Source organism: Ciona intestinalis, chromosome 2 (genome assembly GCF_000224145.3).
Source record: "Ciona intestinalis chromosome 2, KH, whole genome shotgun sequence".
Taxonomy (NCBI): domain Eukaryota; kingdom Metazoa; phylum Chordata; class Ascidiacea; order Phlebobranchia; family Cionidae; genus Ciona; species Ciona intestinalis.
Window position 1 is genome coordinate 7,053,755 of NC_020167.2, and position 17,261 is coordinate 7,071,015.

A 17,261-nucleotide genomic window follows, 5' to 3' on the forward strand; every position below is an offset into this window, starting at 1 on the left:
CTCGCATGACTCAAATGTCTGACATGGTCATTATACTTAACACGCCCAAAATACCCAGATACTACCTGTACATCTATTACACCACTTTGCTTTGCCTTTAATAAAACAACAAAACGAAACTAGGTTTGTTTAACTCGGACACCTTTATATTTGCACAAATACGCTTGCTAATCGTCATTAAGGTTACAGTAACATTAAGACTTTTCGTTTTTCCTTTTTCCTCAGTTTCGATTCCGATAAGTAATGTCAACAGAAACGGAAAGACGACAATTAAAACATAAAACAGTGCTTCGCAATATTGGCCGAATTAGGCCTCGATTTTATTTGGTACATAGAGCGCCACTACCGTTGTGTGACATTTCTTACTTATTAAAGTTTTATGTTATGGAGTTAAGAGTGCGTTGTAAAAAAGCCTTATTAAGATCAACTTACTTCTAAAATATTTGGGGGCGATAATACACATGAGAAGCACTGTTGTACAGATTGGAGAAACATTATTGCAGGCCTACAGCAGATTCAACACAATAAAAGATCTACAGTGTTAAAATACCACGAAAAGAAGGCGTATAAAATGGAACATACATAAATGTTATGGAAACAATACTAAGCTATATACACAATACAAATATTGCAAACCTGGACATAAAACTGCGACTTGAGGGCATGGAATGTCATGACGTTGATGTTTTGATAAGGTCAGATGATGATTTGATCACAGTAGCAGGAGCAGATAAAGCTAAGCGCGCCCTTTCAGCTGGTTGCACAAGTAAATACAACTTCCATGAAATAAGGTTCTTCCATTCCGACTTTTCTTCTGCAGTTACAGCATACATGTAGTATACACGATCCGAAAAGGCCAGTCTGTATAAAATGAACATAATAACACGTGGAAAATCATTACGATATTAGTGTTATATACGTAAACATTGCACGAATTCAGCAGTCCGGGGTAAGATGGTGCATATTGTAATACTTATTTCTCGTCCTATTTTGTAATAAACAAAAACATTGAAAGAACTAAAACTGTATCCTTACGACTTTAAAATAGGCTAATGTGTTAGAGGTAGTTATCTTACCCCACAGTACTATTGGGGTGGGGTAAAACGGGACACCTTTAGCACATAATATCTTAACTATGTTTTAAACAATTAACAATGGTCTATAGGAGCCGTGAGAATACGGCTATACAATTTTTCCAATGTTGTTTGTTCACTATCGAATGGGACGAAAAAAAAGAATGAAAATGTGTCCCATCTCCTCCCACCATACTATATAGAACACGTAGGAACCAAGTACTTCCTTTAACAATACTGACATGTTTCCGTGACCGCTAAACATAATTACATTGAAATACGTATGTTTAGAATGAAAATCCCGTTGCAGAATGTGATTTCTATGACTATGACTTAGTTACAAAGTGTGTATATGGGGACATATATACTATTACCTTTTTACGTTTAAATGCGGGTTTTGTAAAAATAATATGCGCAAATACGGTATTACAAATCTAGGATAATTTATTGGTGAAGGATCATGGGTGTGGACTGTTGGGAGTCATAAAAGGTTGACTTGGAATACTGGTATACTATGTGCTGTGATTTTACCACGCACGGTAATCATAGAAACGAAGGCGTGTTATTCCTGTTGATTTCTCAGCATTCAATCGACTAAAATCTCACACTGTTACAACCTTTCTATTTTGCAATACATTCTAACGCATATACCTGCATATGTTTTACCGCTGATACTTTCCAATGTAATTAAGGCTTCCAGTCGTGATGTACGTATGACAGACCGTAAACTCTCTCTCCCTCTTTCATCAAAACCACCGTTTAAAGCCGACAAAGAGGTTAACACCTCCCCCATACCGTACTATATTGCTGTCGTCACTTGCTCGTTTTTAATACTGCTTATTATTGCATTGAAGTTTAAAATCGTATAGACGGAGCTGTGTCTCATAAATGCCTTTGCAAATATTTGGCTGTGGTAAAATGGGACATGCTTGCTTTCATTCTGTTTTCTTGGCCCATTTGGTAGTAAACATAGCATTTTTTAAAAGAATAGCGCACATGGGTTTAACACCTCGTGTCAGCTTACGAGTTACCATGTATGTTACTTTGTAGGAGATTATTTTTTTGGATTTTTTTCATTTTTTATGTATGGCTGATAATTTGGACAACCTATTAGTGGCCATTGGGTTGAAGCAATTCCCGTTAAGTGTGTCTTGCCCAAGGACACATACGCCACAATACCCATTACTAATTGGTTACAAGCAGGCGGCGCGCTAACCACTATGCCACGGCACCGGATTTGTATTATACATATTATGCCACTTACCCAAAACAGTGTGGTTTTGCCGGAAGGTCGTTTTCAAGAACTGACTTGCAATGACGTAGGTCGAGCGTAGTCAAGGCTTTTTCGTCCTAAAATTAAATGTTAACATTTAAATAAACGCATCTTGTAGCATATTTTAGTACAATGGTTCTTAATATTCAGTTTTCTTTTTGGTTCAAAGGCTAATCAATTAAAAGGGGAGAAAAATGAAGACCTTTCCATTTTACTATCTTATTCCAAATTACATAGTGTTTTGTAAGTGCAATCAAAATGCAAAGTGAAAAAAGTGTAAAACTTAAAATGTTTCAGGAAAGATGTCCTCGTGTATATTGGTTGTGGTAAAATAACATAATTTCATTCTTTTTTACCGTCTTCTTTGGTATATGGTAAACAATTTATATTTACAGAATACTATGCTAGCAAAATAAGTTATAAGAGAGTTGTTAATTCAAAAAAAAACAAGATTTGGAAATATTAGGAATTTCATCTAGATATCCCATCTTACCCCACAGTACCCCACAGCTTAGTATCCCATTTTACCCCACAGTATGGTAGATATCCACTCTTACCCTACAGTTTAGTATCCCATCTTACCCCACAGTATAGTTTCCCATATTACCCCACAGTTTGGTATCCCATATTACCCCACAGTTTGGCATCCCATCTTACCCCACAGTATGGTATCCAACTCTTACCCTACAGTTTAGTATCCCATCTTACCCCACAGTATGGTTTCCCATATTACCCCACAGCTTGGTATCCCATTTTACCCCACAGTTTGGCATCCCATCTTACCCCACAGTATGGTATCCCATTTTACCCCACAGTATGGTAGATATCCCATCTTACCCCACAGTTTAGTATCCCATCTTACCCCACAGTATGGTATCCCATATTACCCTACAGCTTGGTATCCCATTTTACCCCACAGTTTGGTATCCCATATTACCCCATAGTTTGGTATTCTATCTTACCCCACAGTATGGTATTCTGTCTTACCCCACAGCGTATGGTATCTTATTTTACCCCACAGTGTTGTTTCCCATGTTACCCCACAGTAAAGTATCTCATCTTACCCCACAGTGTTGTTTCCCATATTACCCTACAGTAAAGTATCTCATCTTACCCCACAGTTTGGTATCCCATATTACCCCACAGTAAAGTATCTCATCTTACCCCACAGTTTGGTATCCCATATTACCCCACAGTAAAGTATCTCATCTTACCCCACAGTTTGGTATCCCATATTACCCCACAGTAAAGTATCTCATCTTACCCCACAGTAAAGTATCTCATCTTACCCCACAGTTTGGTATCCCATATTACCCCACAGTAAAGTATCTCATCTTACCCGACAGTATGATATCCCATATTACCCTCACTAACACTTACCACGGGTTCGTCAAAATATTTTAGTTCATATCCTCTCAAAGTGAACCACCGTATCTTCCAACTCTGAAAGGTAGGTGAGTCAATATATGAACTGGCGATTACCGATTATAATACATGGGACAGGTGTCTGGTATGTTTCTTATAAAGATCAATAACAAGATAACAATAATCGACCGGGATCATCTGATAAAGGATGAATCACCTTAACGCTTCCACCTCTTTTAGTAAGGAATCCCATTTTATTGCAAAGGGAACGGTCATCCCAAGTTTTCTGAAGAGTATCACATAATGCATAGGCTGCTTTAAGTGCAGATGATCGACGTCCTGCTTCAATCGACGTCAACGCTGCGTGCGCGATCTGATAAGCCGCTATGACGTCACAGAGGTCTTTGTGCGAGGGAGCAGTGAAAACAGCCAGTACCTGGAAATAATATCACGTAAAAGTTAAAGAATCGTGTAACATGCCATACAGCATATTACTAGTAATCCTTCGTATTTAAGACCATAAAGACGTATACGCCAAGATAACGTTTTAAGAAGTCCAACTATGCTGTTCACCTTTAGCAATACGCTGAATCGGCAGATCTGCTGCAGAGGTTCTTTCAGAGAAAATTCCAGCACGCTACAGGTAATGGCAGTTTCAAGCTTCGGTATCTCTGCAAGCCAGTTCTGAAAAACAAAACGCGCGTCGGTCTGTTTATACTTATTATAGCGGGGGCGATATTCATATACGTGGGTATATAGGCACAAGGCGTAAGCATATATAGCTGTGTGATCTTATACATCGATTTCCTTATTTTCTTACCTCAAATGTTTTCTTTAGGCTTGCCATCTTCAAGACATTCGCAGCGACCTTTTCTGCTCGTTCGTAATTTGAACAGTAAATGTCATAAACTTGAAAATTGTCTTTCTGTTGAAATTGTCATTCAATAAAATTCGACTTTAATATATAGTAGAATGGGTAAAAATGGGACACCTTTTCATTATGTTTTCTCGACCCAATTGGTAGTAAACAAAGTTCATTCAAAGATTTATAAAACCGTATTCGCACGACTCCCATAGCCTGTTGTTAATTGTTTAAAACACGATCAGGATGTTTGGATCTTATGTGCTATAAAGGTGTCCCATCTCCCCCTACAATATGAATAAATAAGCTTATCGTTCTATGTTGTTATCAGTCATAAAATACATATTTTTAAGAAACCGTGTTTTGTGAAATATTACGTAGGTAACGTTTCGTGCAAGTCGACATGTAAAAACATTAGCAGAAGAGAAAATAGTTTATTTACGTTTTATTGGAAGAGCTATTAGTTATATATTACGTTTTGCCTGGGGGCAACCAGAGCAGATTTATATCGTCATCGGTTCGGTGGCGTGTTACATTCTACATGCAGCACATGACTGTAAACAATCTATAGAATACATGACAAGGCATTTTTCATATAGAGGCTAAACTTTCCCTATATTGGGGAAATGGCTACATCCTAACCTAAATCCTATAGGCCCGATAGCGTGCTACGTTGCGCAAGACCAAACTCACATAATTGGCAATATTGACAATATAAACCACAACAATGGAGTAATGAACCGATTCTGGCATACATTCTGGAAAAATCATAGCGTTTCAAGGTACGGGTCCTCACCCACATAGAATAGAATAATCACTTGTACACTAAGACACAACTTACCAACTGTACAACAATATTTCCAATGCTGAAATCACTTTGCGGTTTCGTCAAATCAGCAGCGCTTTCGACATTGATTTTTAACTTTTCCAGAAGCATCTCATGAAGTTTCAGCAGGTCTGGCATGTTACCAAATAAAGCTCTGACATGCCCGTCGTCGATTTCATATTCAATGTGATCTGCACATTTTTCGAGGTCTGTTTTCATTTTCTATAAAGGAAATGAACGTGTCTTAATCAAAGGGTTATAACATAGAAAACAGCAACATAAAATATTTTATTATTCTACTTTTGATATAAATAAGCATTCGAACGTTTTATTTAAAAAAAGGAGTACATATAGTGGGGTTGGGGTAAAGTGGGACACCCCTTCAGCAGATCCACGTACCCTAAACGTGTTTTAAACAATTAACAGCGGTTCATGCGAGTCGTGCGCATACAGTTTTACAGCTCCTTGAATGTTTTTGTTTAGTACCAAATGAGAAAAAAGAACAAAAAGGTGTCCCATCTTCCCCACACCACTATATACACATAAGCCAGGTCATATTAAATTCCTTTTTATAATTCACGATAACTTAAAAAAATATGGGATTAAACATGTCTTACATCGACTGCGAATTTCAAAATCTTGACGTAATTTGTCTCTCTTTTCAGGATTTCCTCCATTATTCCAGCTCTGACTATTTTGATCTTATTTTCAGCAGTTAATTCTATTTCATCGTTCGTGATTGACGGCGAGCTTTGTCCATTGTTGTTTGACATACTTTTGGATCGATATACTTCAGCTTAGATTGTTTATATTGTGATATTACCAGCAGTCTCTATTTAAGCCTTCGAGAATCTATTATTAAACAATAAATGCAATAAAAAGAGTTAAAAATTATAAGTTAAGATGAAGAGCATATAATATTCTATAATATCTAATCTTATTTACAATCATTATTAGCGCCGTTTTAGACGAGGATGCGATTACGTAATTCTGTAAATATTCTTTGTTTACTACCGAATGGGACGAATAAGAAAATGAAAACATAAACCATCGTCCTCCAACCTATATAGCATGCATGCGAAAACAGTATTGTTAATCAGCCATACATCAAAACAAAGCCAAACGTAAAACGCCTTGGTAATTTAAACAAAAACTTTTCTTAACACTAACTGATTCAAACATAAACCGCAACCACATTGTAGCTCAACTGTGGTATACTTGACCACATAAGCGCTTGCGCTAAATCTATGAAGATATCATTTGCGTGAAGCACATTCAGTTCACAGCAACAAAGAGATCACGATATTACGTCATGAATATTTCCACTTAAAACGCTGTATGTATGACGTAACATATCGGCTTCTGTAAAACGAAAATTACGTAACTACTTTTCAGGTTTCGATCAGTACGTTTAACAATACGCTCGCATTTCCATTCAATCTATGTTCTCACTTCTATACCTCTATATTGTACTCAACTATACGCAAAATTTGATGAAACGGGCTGAATGAATGCGTGCTCTGCGAGAGTAAATAAACTGCAGCAGTGACTCATATTTTAAACAGTACCTGTGCGACACGGAACTAAGCATTGTTGTTATGGTATTATACAATATTGAATCGGCAAGCTTTCGAATTTGCGTGGACAAACATTGTGGCGATAAACCCGGTATATAAGCATAATGGTCATATATTCCTAGATCCCATCTACCACTGAAATCTTTTGCTCGCAACAATTAAAGTAATTTCACTGATACTTGAAACTGTTGGCTGTAAACTGTTGTGCTGTAGTTTGACTGCTGTCACAACCGTTTCCCGCAAAGCGTAAACGCGCCGCCGGTCATGTTACTAATCATTGTAGGCGTGTTTGTAATCGATAAGCATGCTTACTTGCTGGTTTAGCCTGTAATGTGATGCATTTTAATGCAAGCGAAGCAGTCCACTTAGCATACGGAAGATCCAATCTAATGAAGTTGTTCATTGGCGTTTTCGCGTAACTACAAATAATACAGTAACGTGGATGATATCGGCACGACGATTGTGTGTTTCTTACTAACAAGAGCATATGAGTGTTAAAGAATTCTTGTACACGAACGACGGGCGTATCCACGTATAATATATAGCCAATAAGCGTGACATTCTTTTGGCAGGAAGGTTTTGAAATAAACCCCATTTCTGGAAAAAGTGATTGGTGCGACGAAACGTATTATACTACATGACCTGCATAATCATGCAGGTATAGACAGGAGCCATTTTTCAATTCTTCCGATAGGAAAGGTCATTCCTTATTTGAAGTTGGAAGCCAAATGTTACCACAGATGGAAATATTTATTTTAGGAATCTGCAACGGCCGTGGATAGTTCGATTTTATATTACTCGACCTTCTACCCGCATATTCCTCCAGCGCGACAACTTCCATGACTTTCTATGCCGCAGCAGACGATTTTTATCATTGGTCAAATTTAACGCGAAAATTCAGTTATAGCCAAGGCGCCGTTCTCCTTATCTGTATATCTAGATTTCGGGTGTATAAGAAGTGTGGATTTGAAAGAAATCACTGCATAAGGAATACGAAAGCAGCTGTAGACGCCCGGCGAGTTCCAGTAGGCTTTTTAAAAAGGTAATTAATTCGCAAAGCCAGTTTATGCCGCGGTTGTAAACATTTCAAATTATTACGGTAGCTTCTATGTTGCTGGTCAAGTCGGTTCCGGGAGAAGTCGTAACAGTTAGTGGCGCTTGGTTCCTGCCGGTGTCGATAGGTGCCGCCGGTAAGAGATACAGACATCTGCTGACCCTTACCGGTCTTTCTCGTTACGAAACCGGTACCGCGATACCCAGAGTACGGGCAGGCACAAGAAGGCGGGTTGAACTAGTGCAGCAAATACGTAAATACAGGCGGAATCAAAGCTGTACGAAAACTAACTGCAAAACAGTCTTTAACTATATAGTAGTTTGGGGGAAGATGGGACACACTTATATTCTATTTTCTGGTCTTTTGTGGTAGTAAACAAAGAACATTTTAAAAAATTATAAAACCGTATCCCCACGACTCCCATATATTAATTGTTAAAAACGTAACAGGATGTTTGGATATTGTATGCGAAAAGGGTGTCCCATCTTACCCCAACCTACTATATCGAATCATATTAACTCCTTTCCGCTTTGTAATCTACTTTCTGGACGTAGTTCCATCATACGCTTGTAATTGGGTAAGCGCAGGTGATTAGCATCAAAACATAATCGTGCGTCACCCGTGGTTCATCTTACCCCCGGGTGGTTTTACGAATGCGACGACATGCGTGTTATTAATTAATACCAAACCTGCAGGCGATACATTTATGATGCAAAATCTGCATTTTTGGATTTTTGACGAAAAAACATTGCAACCGGTTAACCGAATAATTTGCGATGATATAAAGCAATAAAGCAAACCCTTTCAAAATAACTGTTGTTTTTGTCTCTGCTGTCCCTTAATTAGGTAATAATTTACAGATAGACCTCAATCTAAACGACCTAAATGCGACCTAGCAACAAAATATTGCTTCTGTTTAAGAGGGGAAGCCAGTTTTAAACTAACCGAACCGGCTGTCGAACCACATTCATCTAATTTTATCAGATTAAAAGTCACTATAACTTTTTTCGCGCTTCAAATTTGCGGCTATAAAGATGAGGCAATGAACGCCCATTCTGAGAAGTGCAGACAAGGACGCAACGGAACAGTATTTGTAAACTTTGGCGAGCAAAGTTTACAATATAATATATCGCCGCTTTGTTGTTTATGCGATGATAGTTCAGAGTCGCAGCGTACAGGCATAGTGCAGTGAGGCATATTTGCCACGGTGTCAAAACTGAACGGTTTTGTTTATTGCTCGGTTACATTTTCACGCAATTATTCTCCAGGTAAAAAACGTTTTAAACTTAATTATTAATCACCGCCGAGATGCAATTATCCGTTCTGCCTTCGGATCTTATGGTGCTGGTATACACCATTCTCGGACTCGTTTTGACCTACGAAGACGGGGGACGAGTCTCTGCGAATCCAACTATGGGGCATCATAGAACAAAGGGGCGGAACGACCACGGCCTACTAGGAGAACTGGCTTCATTTTCCAACGTATTGCGGTTAAGGAAAATCGGGAACATCTCAAACCGTCTTAACATAGTTACAAGCGTTCCGGTAAGTTCTCAAGTATTTCAAATATGTATTTTAGAAACCTACAATCACTTGTTTAATTAGCGGGTTGGAAAGTCTTTTTATGGGCAAAAATAAAATTGAGATCTCTTTAGCATGAGGTATACTGACTGAGCCGCCAAATTAATACAGAATAAAATGACAAACAATTAAGAGTCGGTGCAATAAGACGGTCAATGTTTTTAATTTCTCGTTTTTCATGGTAGTAAACAAAGAATATTATAATAGTACATATAACTGTGGTCCCAGCACGACTTTAACAACATGTTGGTAATTGTTAAAAATATACGACTAGTAAGTATGGGAATTTATGTGCTAACAGTGCTGTCAATATTATCCCGCAGTGTTATAACATTTTTATTTAGTTACATTGCGTGTAATTTATACTTTGCTATTTTGCCCAATGCAAGCGTTAACGTGGACGTGCTTTTAAATATATTTTAACGCTCGCTTTGACACGAGTTTGCCCTATATATAAACATTTTGTCTGGATTACAATGTCACGATTTTGACCTTTATTAAACGGAATCCGTCTGGTACAAGAATATTCCCGAATCGGGCGGCTCCGGTTGATACGTGAATCACCTTACAATGCGATGCATAGTTTTGGTTAGTTCTGTTTTTAAGAATGGTTTCCCACGCCCCACTTTTCTAAGCTGCAAAATGTTTTCGCCATTTTGATAAGGATTATATTTGCAGACGAGAATGCCAACGCTTAAACGCCAACGCTGCATCGAAAGAAGGGACAACACTGAGAGTCTTATGGATTATTTACGGTGAGAAATACAAAAGAAAATTTTTACCCGCACCTTAAACTCGGTTTCCAAAAACGAAAGTTTTGGAGAGGTCAACGACTAAAATTAAAATTTGGAACTTTTGCAAGCCGTGCGACCCGTATATATGCTTTAAACGAGTAAAGGTGACTGTACACAGTATCCGGAATTCGTGAGTTTTTTTCGGTTTTGTCCGGATTTCGCTGCCGCATGCGGAACTCGGAAATGGGTTTGCATACGACTTAGCAAACGAATTCGCATGCCGGATACTGTGTACAGCCACCTTAACGACTCTAAAACGTCATCATGTTTTCTTGATTCGTACCTTATAGTTCATGTTCTTTGCTCAGGGTGGCACAGGCGTTGATGAGCAACCATTTGGTGAGTAACACAGCGGATGCTTCCCGCAACAGTGTAACCGGAGTTGCCCATTCACTTTTTCTTGAAATGAGGAGCTTGACCAAACACATAAACCACCATCAGGTGAATATTACTGCAAAACCACGCGTTTAATATTATTTTTTAAACGGTATACCACAATAAATGCACAGGAACCAAATTTTTAACTGTCCCCATAAATTTACCGCCTAAATGCGGAAAATATTTGATTACAATACACTTTAAAATCCGGTTAGATAAGTTACTTTAAAGGACTAGAATATTTCTGATGCTACTTTTAAAGAAATAAATTTTTATGTTTATTATTTAAAGTTTTAGTTGGTTTAGCAAAACACTTTTCTTAAGTTTTCCCTTAAAATATTATCTAATTTCTACAGTAAATATATACACTGATTTTACTCCGACGCACAAGTTGTAGTTTTTGACTGAACATTTTTAAATCGCTTTAAGATACATATGTTATATAAAACCTATATTTGTGTGAATCAAAAATGAGTTTTTGTCATTATTATTAAATTATTTAAACTCTAGCCATTCTACCGTTTTATTGTTAACCTGTTAATTCCTTTTTAGTCAAAGAAATATGAAGTGACAACAGCGAGTCGTTCACAGACTGGAACTTGTCTTAACGAACTTTCAGCTCATCTATATCGGTTGACGAAAGCCATGTTAGCATCGAGAAAAACTAAATGTCATTTCTACCCCATACAACATACGTGTAAAAAATTCCTACGGTCTTGCAACTGCACTGTACGACGCATTTAACGAAACTTAAAACTTGCAAAATAATCTTAAACCTGCAATTTTATTATTGTTGTCACGTATAGAGAATTTTATTGCGCAATTATATTTAAAAACGATATGATTACAAAAGGGGTGGATTAGCAGACTGAAACCGGATGAGAATTTAGAAACATATATTTCAACTTATTATTTTGAACTCACTTTTGTGATTGCACCGGGCCACCCCCGGTAAAGTTCAGTACCCCATTTTTCTGTGAGTAAATCCCCTCGTAATTATCAGCTGTTCATGAGTTCATTATATTGCGAACGAATCTGTACAGTATTCTACATGTTATTTTATTCGTAAATTTAGTGAACTGTACATTTACTATATTCCTTATTTTTTGCCGTCTAGCTACATCGTATCACTGCCATCATCTTTGTTGTCGCGCGTTCCTATATTTATTTCAATATCCTGCTATTTTAATACATCTATTTCATTTATATGTTTTCATAATTAGTAGAAAAAATGAGATGCTTTTTCTGTAACAAACACATCAAAAGACGTATATATAAGTTTACTATACCCCAAAATATTGCACCCTTTTTGTTGTTCATTGCGCTCTGGGATAAAGTAACCAGAGTCATAAAAACACCGTATTTTCTGGGGATTTGGTCCAAACAGTCTATACACGTGAGCACATGATATATAGTAGGGTGGGGAAAGATGGGACAAATTTTCAATCTATTTGCACTTCCAATTTGGTACTAAACAAACATTTAACGATTTCTAGTAAAACCATAGTATACTGAAGTGGTAAAACCGTATCCTTACGATTCCCATATGCCGTTTAACCTGTAAAAACACGATCAGAATATTTGGATATTATTGCCAGTATTAGTAGTTTGGGGTAAGATGGTCCCAGTTTTTATTCTATCGTTTAAATTGGCAGAAAACAATACTTTTATGGTTATAACCGTATTTTCACAATTCTATAAAGCGTTGTAATTATCAAAAACACGATTAGGAAATATAGGATAACGATCTTACGTCACCCTCATCATAATTAATAATACACTTGATCACTTATGGGTTGTATTATACCAAACTATAAACGGAAAATTGGACGCGGTTTTTCCATATTAGCGTTTAGAATGGTGCGACTTTTGTGTTAACCCCAAAATAATTAAAGGAGTCCGTATGTTAGTGCGTAAATCGCTGGTGTGAAAATAGGCCCCAAAATTTATCTGTACGGTCGAACGAAGTTCTTAAAATAAACCTTTAAAAGTGAAATCCATTTTTAACCTTTTATATAACTATGTATGAAATCGAATTTAAACTTCCTAAGTTGCACCCGGTGTGGAGGTGCGTAAAAATAGACCATCGACCCGCCGGTAATGCGTAACCATACGTTTGGTCCGATTCTCTCCTTACCCAGTATAGCTTTGTCGTAGGTGGTGTCACTATTTTCACGCCCGTGTGCGCTAACTGTTTTTATAATTTAAAGTTCATGTAACTGCTTGACTCAAAGAAGTTTTTTCGCGTTTTGCAATTGAATCAGTGTTAACTAGTACTACACTAATTGCGCTAAAATATTTAAATCGCAGGTTCATAAAAACACCAAGAAATCAAATAGATTGTTTTGAAGGAAAATGGCGGAGTAATATTGCACGCACAAAAACCTGCTGAGCAAGTTCGAATAGTTTTGCACGCGAAAGCTTAAAGGATGTCAATCTCGCGGGCGGTATAGCACGCAGTTCTTATAATAAGACAAAGCTTTCTTAAAATACATGGTAGATTCGACGTCCGCGATTTTTCGATTATTCTGTAATCAGCGGATCGGTTCCGCCACAAAATTCTTAATCCAGTGTTGCTCAATGAATTTCCGTCCCGTTTGGTGGAAAAAAAGGGTGGGGGAACATGGTACACCTTTAGCTCGTAATATCCAAATATCTTAATCGTGTTTTGAACAATTAACGATCTATAGGAGTTGTGAGAATATAGTTTTATATTTGTTTGAATGTTATTTGTTTACTACTAAATGGAACGCGAAAATAGAGTTAAAAGGTGCCTCATCTTCCCACATTGTATAACAGTTTCCCCGCGATTCCGTTGTTAATTGTTCAAAACACAATCAGGGAACACGGGATATTATGTGCTATAATGGTATCCTATCTTAAACCACAGAATATATTCTACTTCGGTTTCCAGATCAATTTGACTAACATTGTAAAATTCCAGTAGATATTGAATCGCCAAAGCTTCGCTGTTAATATTGTTTTTTTTTGGAAACACTGTTTTAAACATTTTTTTATTTTTTTATAGCTTCACGTTGCCACGTAGGTGGCAGGAGGCCGCGTAACTATTTCACGGGTCCAGCGGAAAATTATGATTTCGTCGTAACAACACCAATATGGGGTGTTCAGATTTTAGCTTTTATAAACAGACAAAAAATTGAACTCTTTTTGTATTAATGTGGTATAGTAACTGTCACGCAGGTCGTTTTAGATCATGTGTCATGTAACTTAATGTTTATGCTACATAATAGTAAGGTGGGAAGACGGGACACCTTTAGCACAAAATACCCAATAAGTTGACCGTGTTTTAAACAATTAGCAAAGGTCTATATGGGTGTCTTTTATGACCTTTCTTTGTTTGCTACCAAATGAGACATAAAAATAGAAAAAAAGGTGTCCCATTTTCCCACCCTTTTATACTAAAACTCACTTTTTTTCACCTGCGATATATTATGTCCTGCTGTATGAAGTTATGTCCTGCTGTATGACGTTTGTGTTCACTGTTTCCCTCCTCACAGCGAATCATAATTCCAATGTTTTTATATATTCCAATGAATTCAATAAATATTTTTGTTAGCATTTCTTTCCTGCAAACCATTTTGTATAATTTTTAGCCCAAGAAACTTGTTCTGGTAAGGACCTGGGGGCATAAAAATACAAAAAATAAGATAATTCTGCGAATAACTGTTCAGAATGCAACTATAAATAAATAGCGTCATGCCGCCAAAGCGCTGTAATTTAAACAATATGTGTGAACTAGTTAATCTGGTGAACACGTTCATATTTTGTAGCAGCACTCAACTATTTGCGCATGTAAAAAAAAAACAGTTTATTGCGCACGTTTTTTTGCGCATAAACCCCCCGTTTTATGCGCGTTTCTTCCTCATGTTTAAAAAACAGTTTCTTGATCATGTGTTTTGCTCATGTAAAATACTCATTTTTGCGCATGTAAAATGCCCAGTTTTTGCGCAGATAAAACACCAGTTTATTTTGCGCAGGTAAAATACTTAGGTTTTGCGTAAGTAAAACGAATAATTATAACAAAAAAAAACAATGAATGAATGTAACTTATACGCTTTATCCTCGCGTGGTCGGAAAACGACAGTCGTTATAACACGGGTGTTGATATACACCTCGTGCCAGCTTTATAGCTATGTTCAATTGAAAATTAAAACATAATAAAGTCTATATTTTACATTTTTTTATATAAGAAGAAGCATATATTATACTAAATCGGAAAGGAACTTTGAACTTTCTTTAGTATTTTAGAAACTAGAAACGATTGAAGTTGAGTGACTTTTTCTAATGGGAAGTCCCATGCATTGCGCCACGGCCCTTTTTACTCCAGCGGTCGAACTTGCGGTTTTGAAACTTATTTTTTTCAAAAGCTGTTTTGTACTTTAAAACTTTGATGGTACCTTAGAACACATTTAAGCCTATTTATCAAGACACAAATTCTGCAATATAGTATGTTGTAGCCTGCTAGGCCTTAACGGATGCATTTGTATAGCCTACAGCAAATTGGGATACGTAAATCTGTAATCGAATCAGTAGCAGCTGATGTTACATAACTACTGAAAATGCAATGCCTTTCTACAGTGAGGTATTTTAAAAACTGCGCTGGTGGGGAAACCTCACATTTGTGGTGAAGATATATACTTATGGTCGAAGTATATTTATTGCATTGGTCTCCCTGTAGACTTTTGTCAACTATCAGCTTATCTACACTACAGATATATAGCACGGTCGGTTAAGATGGAATACCTTCAGCACAAAACATCCAAATATCCTGATCGTGTTTTAAACAATCAACAAAGGCCTAGAAGAGTCGTGAAGATACGGTTTTATAATTCCTTGAATTCTCTTTGTTTACTGCCAAATATAGGACGTGAAAGTAGAATGAAAAGCTATCTTCCCCACCTAACTATTATACCACTCATATAAGAAGTAATATAAGATTTTAAAAAATGCTAATTCTACATATTTATTTTACAAGGGTTCTTTATAAAAGAAAAATCGACTGCGTCTCAACGTAAGCATAACTTTTTCACACTAATTTGATCGTTATATGCCTCTATAAAACTTTGCAGTTAACTGAACTTCAGCAAATGCGATTCATGGCCAATATACGCGCTGGACTCGGCTTTATATATTTAAAGCAAAACCGGGAAATTCCACGCCTGATGCATTAAAATACTAAATCTTTAGAAATGACTAACCCCGAAAACCTTTTCAATTCTTGTGGTTCACGTTTTACAAGTCCAAAAAGTGAACCGACAAGTGTCTATTAATTGTTTCGGTTGTTTGGCATTAAATAATGCTGCATCTTGCGATTATGACGCAATGATCGAGTCACGCGCGTACCTTTCGCCGTCAGTTGATGTCATTATTTAAAATACCATAATCTCGGCAGTTGGCCAAAGGCTCCGATTTATAATGACGTTTTTACGATGAATCCTAACCAGTAAGACAGGATGTTACAGCCTATATTTAAGGATAAATGTAGGTATGTGTATATAATGATTATATAACGCATCATCGCTAAAACTATCATAAAGTTAAGATGGCAAGACAAAAAAGTCTTTATTTAACGAGCTGGAACTTGGAAAACCAGCTAGGTTGTTTACCCAGCTGTAATCTAACGCAGAGTTCGTATATAAACATGTTTATATATTCATATACGGACTCTGATCTAACGTTATACAGAAATATGTTAAAAAGACATAAAATATCGGTTATTGATTCAAGTTTTATAGTCTTTGCAACAAAACTATACTCCGAGAAACTTATATTATACCAGATTTTGAAAAATAAAACTTATTGTTCGTAAATATGTAGCCCGTTCACATGGCCAAAAAAAAGAAGGCATACCGCTTTTTTTTCGGAAAAAGCGGCAAATATTTGCTGAGTCACTTTCAAAAAAGACGGCAAATTCGGACCAAGTCGCGAGGTGGTCCAGACGAGAAAAGTCTCGAAAAAAAGAGGCATTTCACGGCGCGCGCGTCAGTTCACATTTAGCTTTGAGGTTGCGGGTGCTTGTTTTACTATTTGGAGTGAGGGTTTAGACAATGTTTAGTTATAAACTAGTTTAATATATATGGTTTTCAACCAAATACGAAGTTTCAGCTACAAACAATAAGTTTTTCTATCTTTAGGATGCATTTAGTATAAGAAACAGTACCGAATATAGTTTGTACAGGAATGATGATCCTAATTTGGCAATGAGAAAGGATGTGTGGTGCTACTGAACAATTATTAATCAAACTGCCATAATGCAGATGTAGTTGAAATAATGATTTTTTAAGTAAAAAATTGTATGTTGAAACATTTACTTTAAAATATTGATCAAAATGGATGGTGGACAGCAGCTCATTAAATTTGTGTCTTAATCACTACTGGACCAAGAGTTTGTAGAAGGTATGTTTGTATATGTCATGAGTTTGTGTTGTGTATATGTAAAACAGGTTGAACATATGCT

At 36.8% G+C, this 17,261-nt stretch overlaps 1 protein-coding gene across 6 annotated transcripts in view; it reads right to left on the reverse strand.

Moving 5' to 3' along the window:
- Positions 1-124: 124 nt before the first annotated feature.
- The window catches only part of LOC100181766 (phosphatidylinositol 3,4,5-trisphosphate-dependent Rac exchanger 1 protein), a 22,184-nt gene continuing 5,047 nt past the window's right edge, over positions 125-17,261 (reverse strand). Inside the window, exons 2-12 of one of the 6 annotated variants that reach the window (XM_026840783.1) lie at positions 14,224-14,423; positions 11,708-11,818; positions 10,689-10,856; positions 6,017-6,251; positions 5,415-5,621; positions 4,532-4,636; positions 4,285-4,395; positions 3,929-4,147; positions 3,727-3,789; positions 2,338-2,423; positions 125-861 (exon numbers count right to left, since the gene is read on the reverse strand). In XM_026840783.1, coding sequence (XP_026696584.1) covers positions 672-861; positions 2,338-2,423; positions 3,727-3,789; positions 3,929-4,147; positions 4,285-4,395; positions 4,532-4,636; positions 5,415-5,621; positions 6,017-6,172 — 1,137 coding nt within the window. In that variant the 5' untranslated portion in view covers positions 6,173-6,251; positions 10,689-10,856; positions 11,708-11,818; positions 14,224-14,423 and the 3' untranslated portion in view covers positions 125-671. Of the gene's footprint in view, positions 862-2,337; positions 2,424-3,726; positions 3,790-3,928; positions 4,148-4,284; positions 4,396-4,531; positions 4,637-5,414; positions 5,622-6,016; positions 6,252-10,688; positions 10,857-11,707; positions 11,819-14,213; positions 14,424-17,261 lie in introns of all 6 variants that reach the window. The other 5 variants (XM_026840782.1, XM_026840785.1, XM_018817509.2 and 2 more) reach the window with 5 other exon arrangements.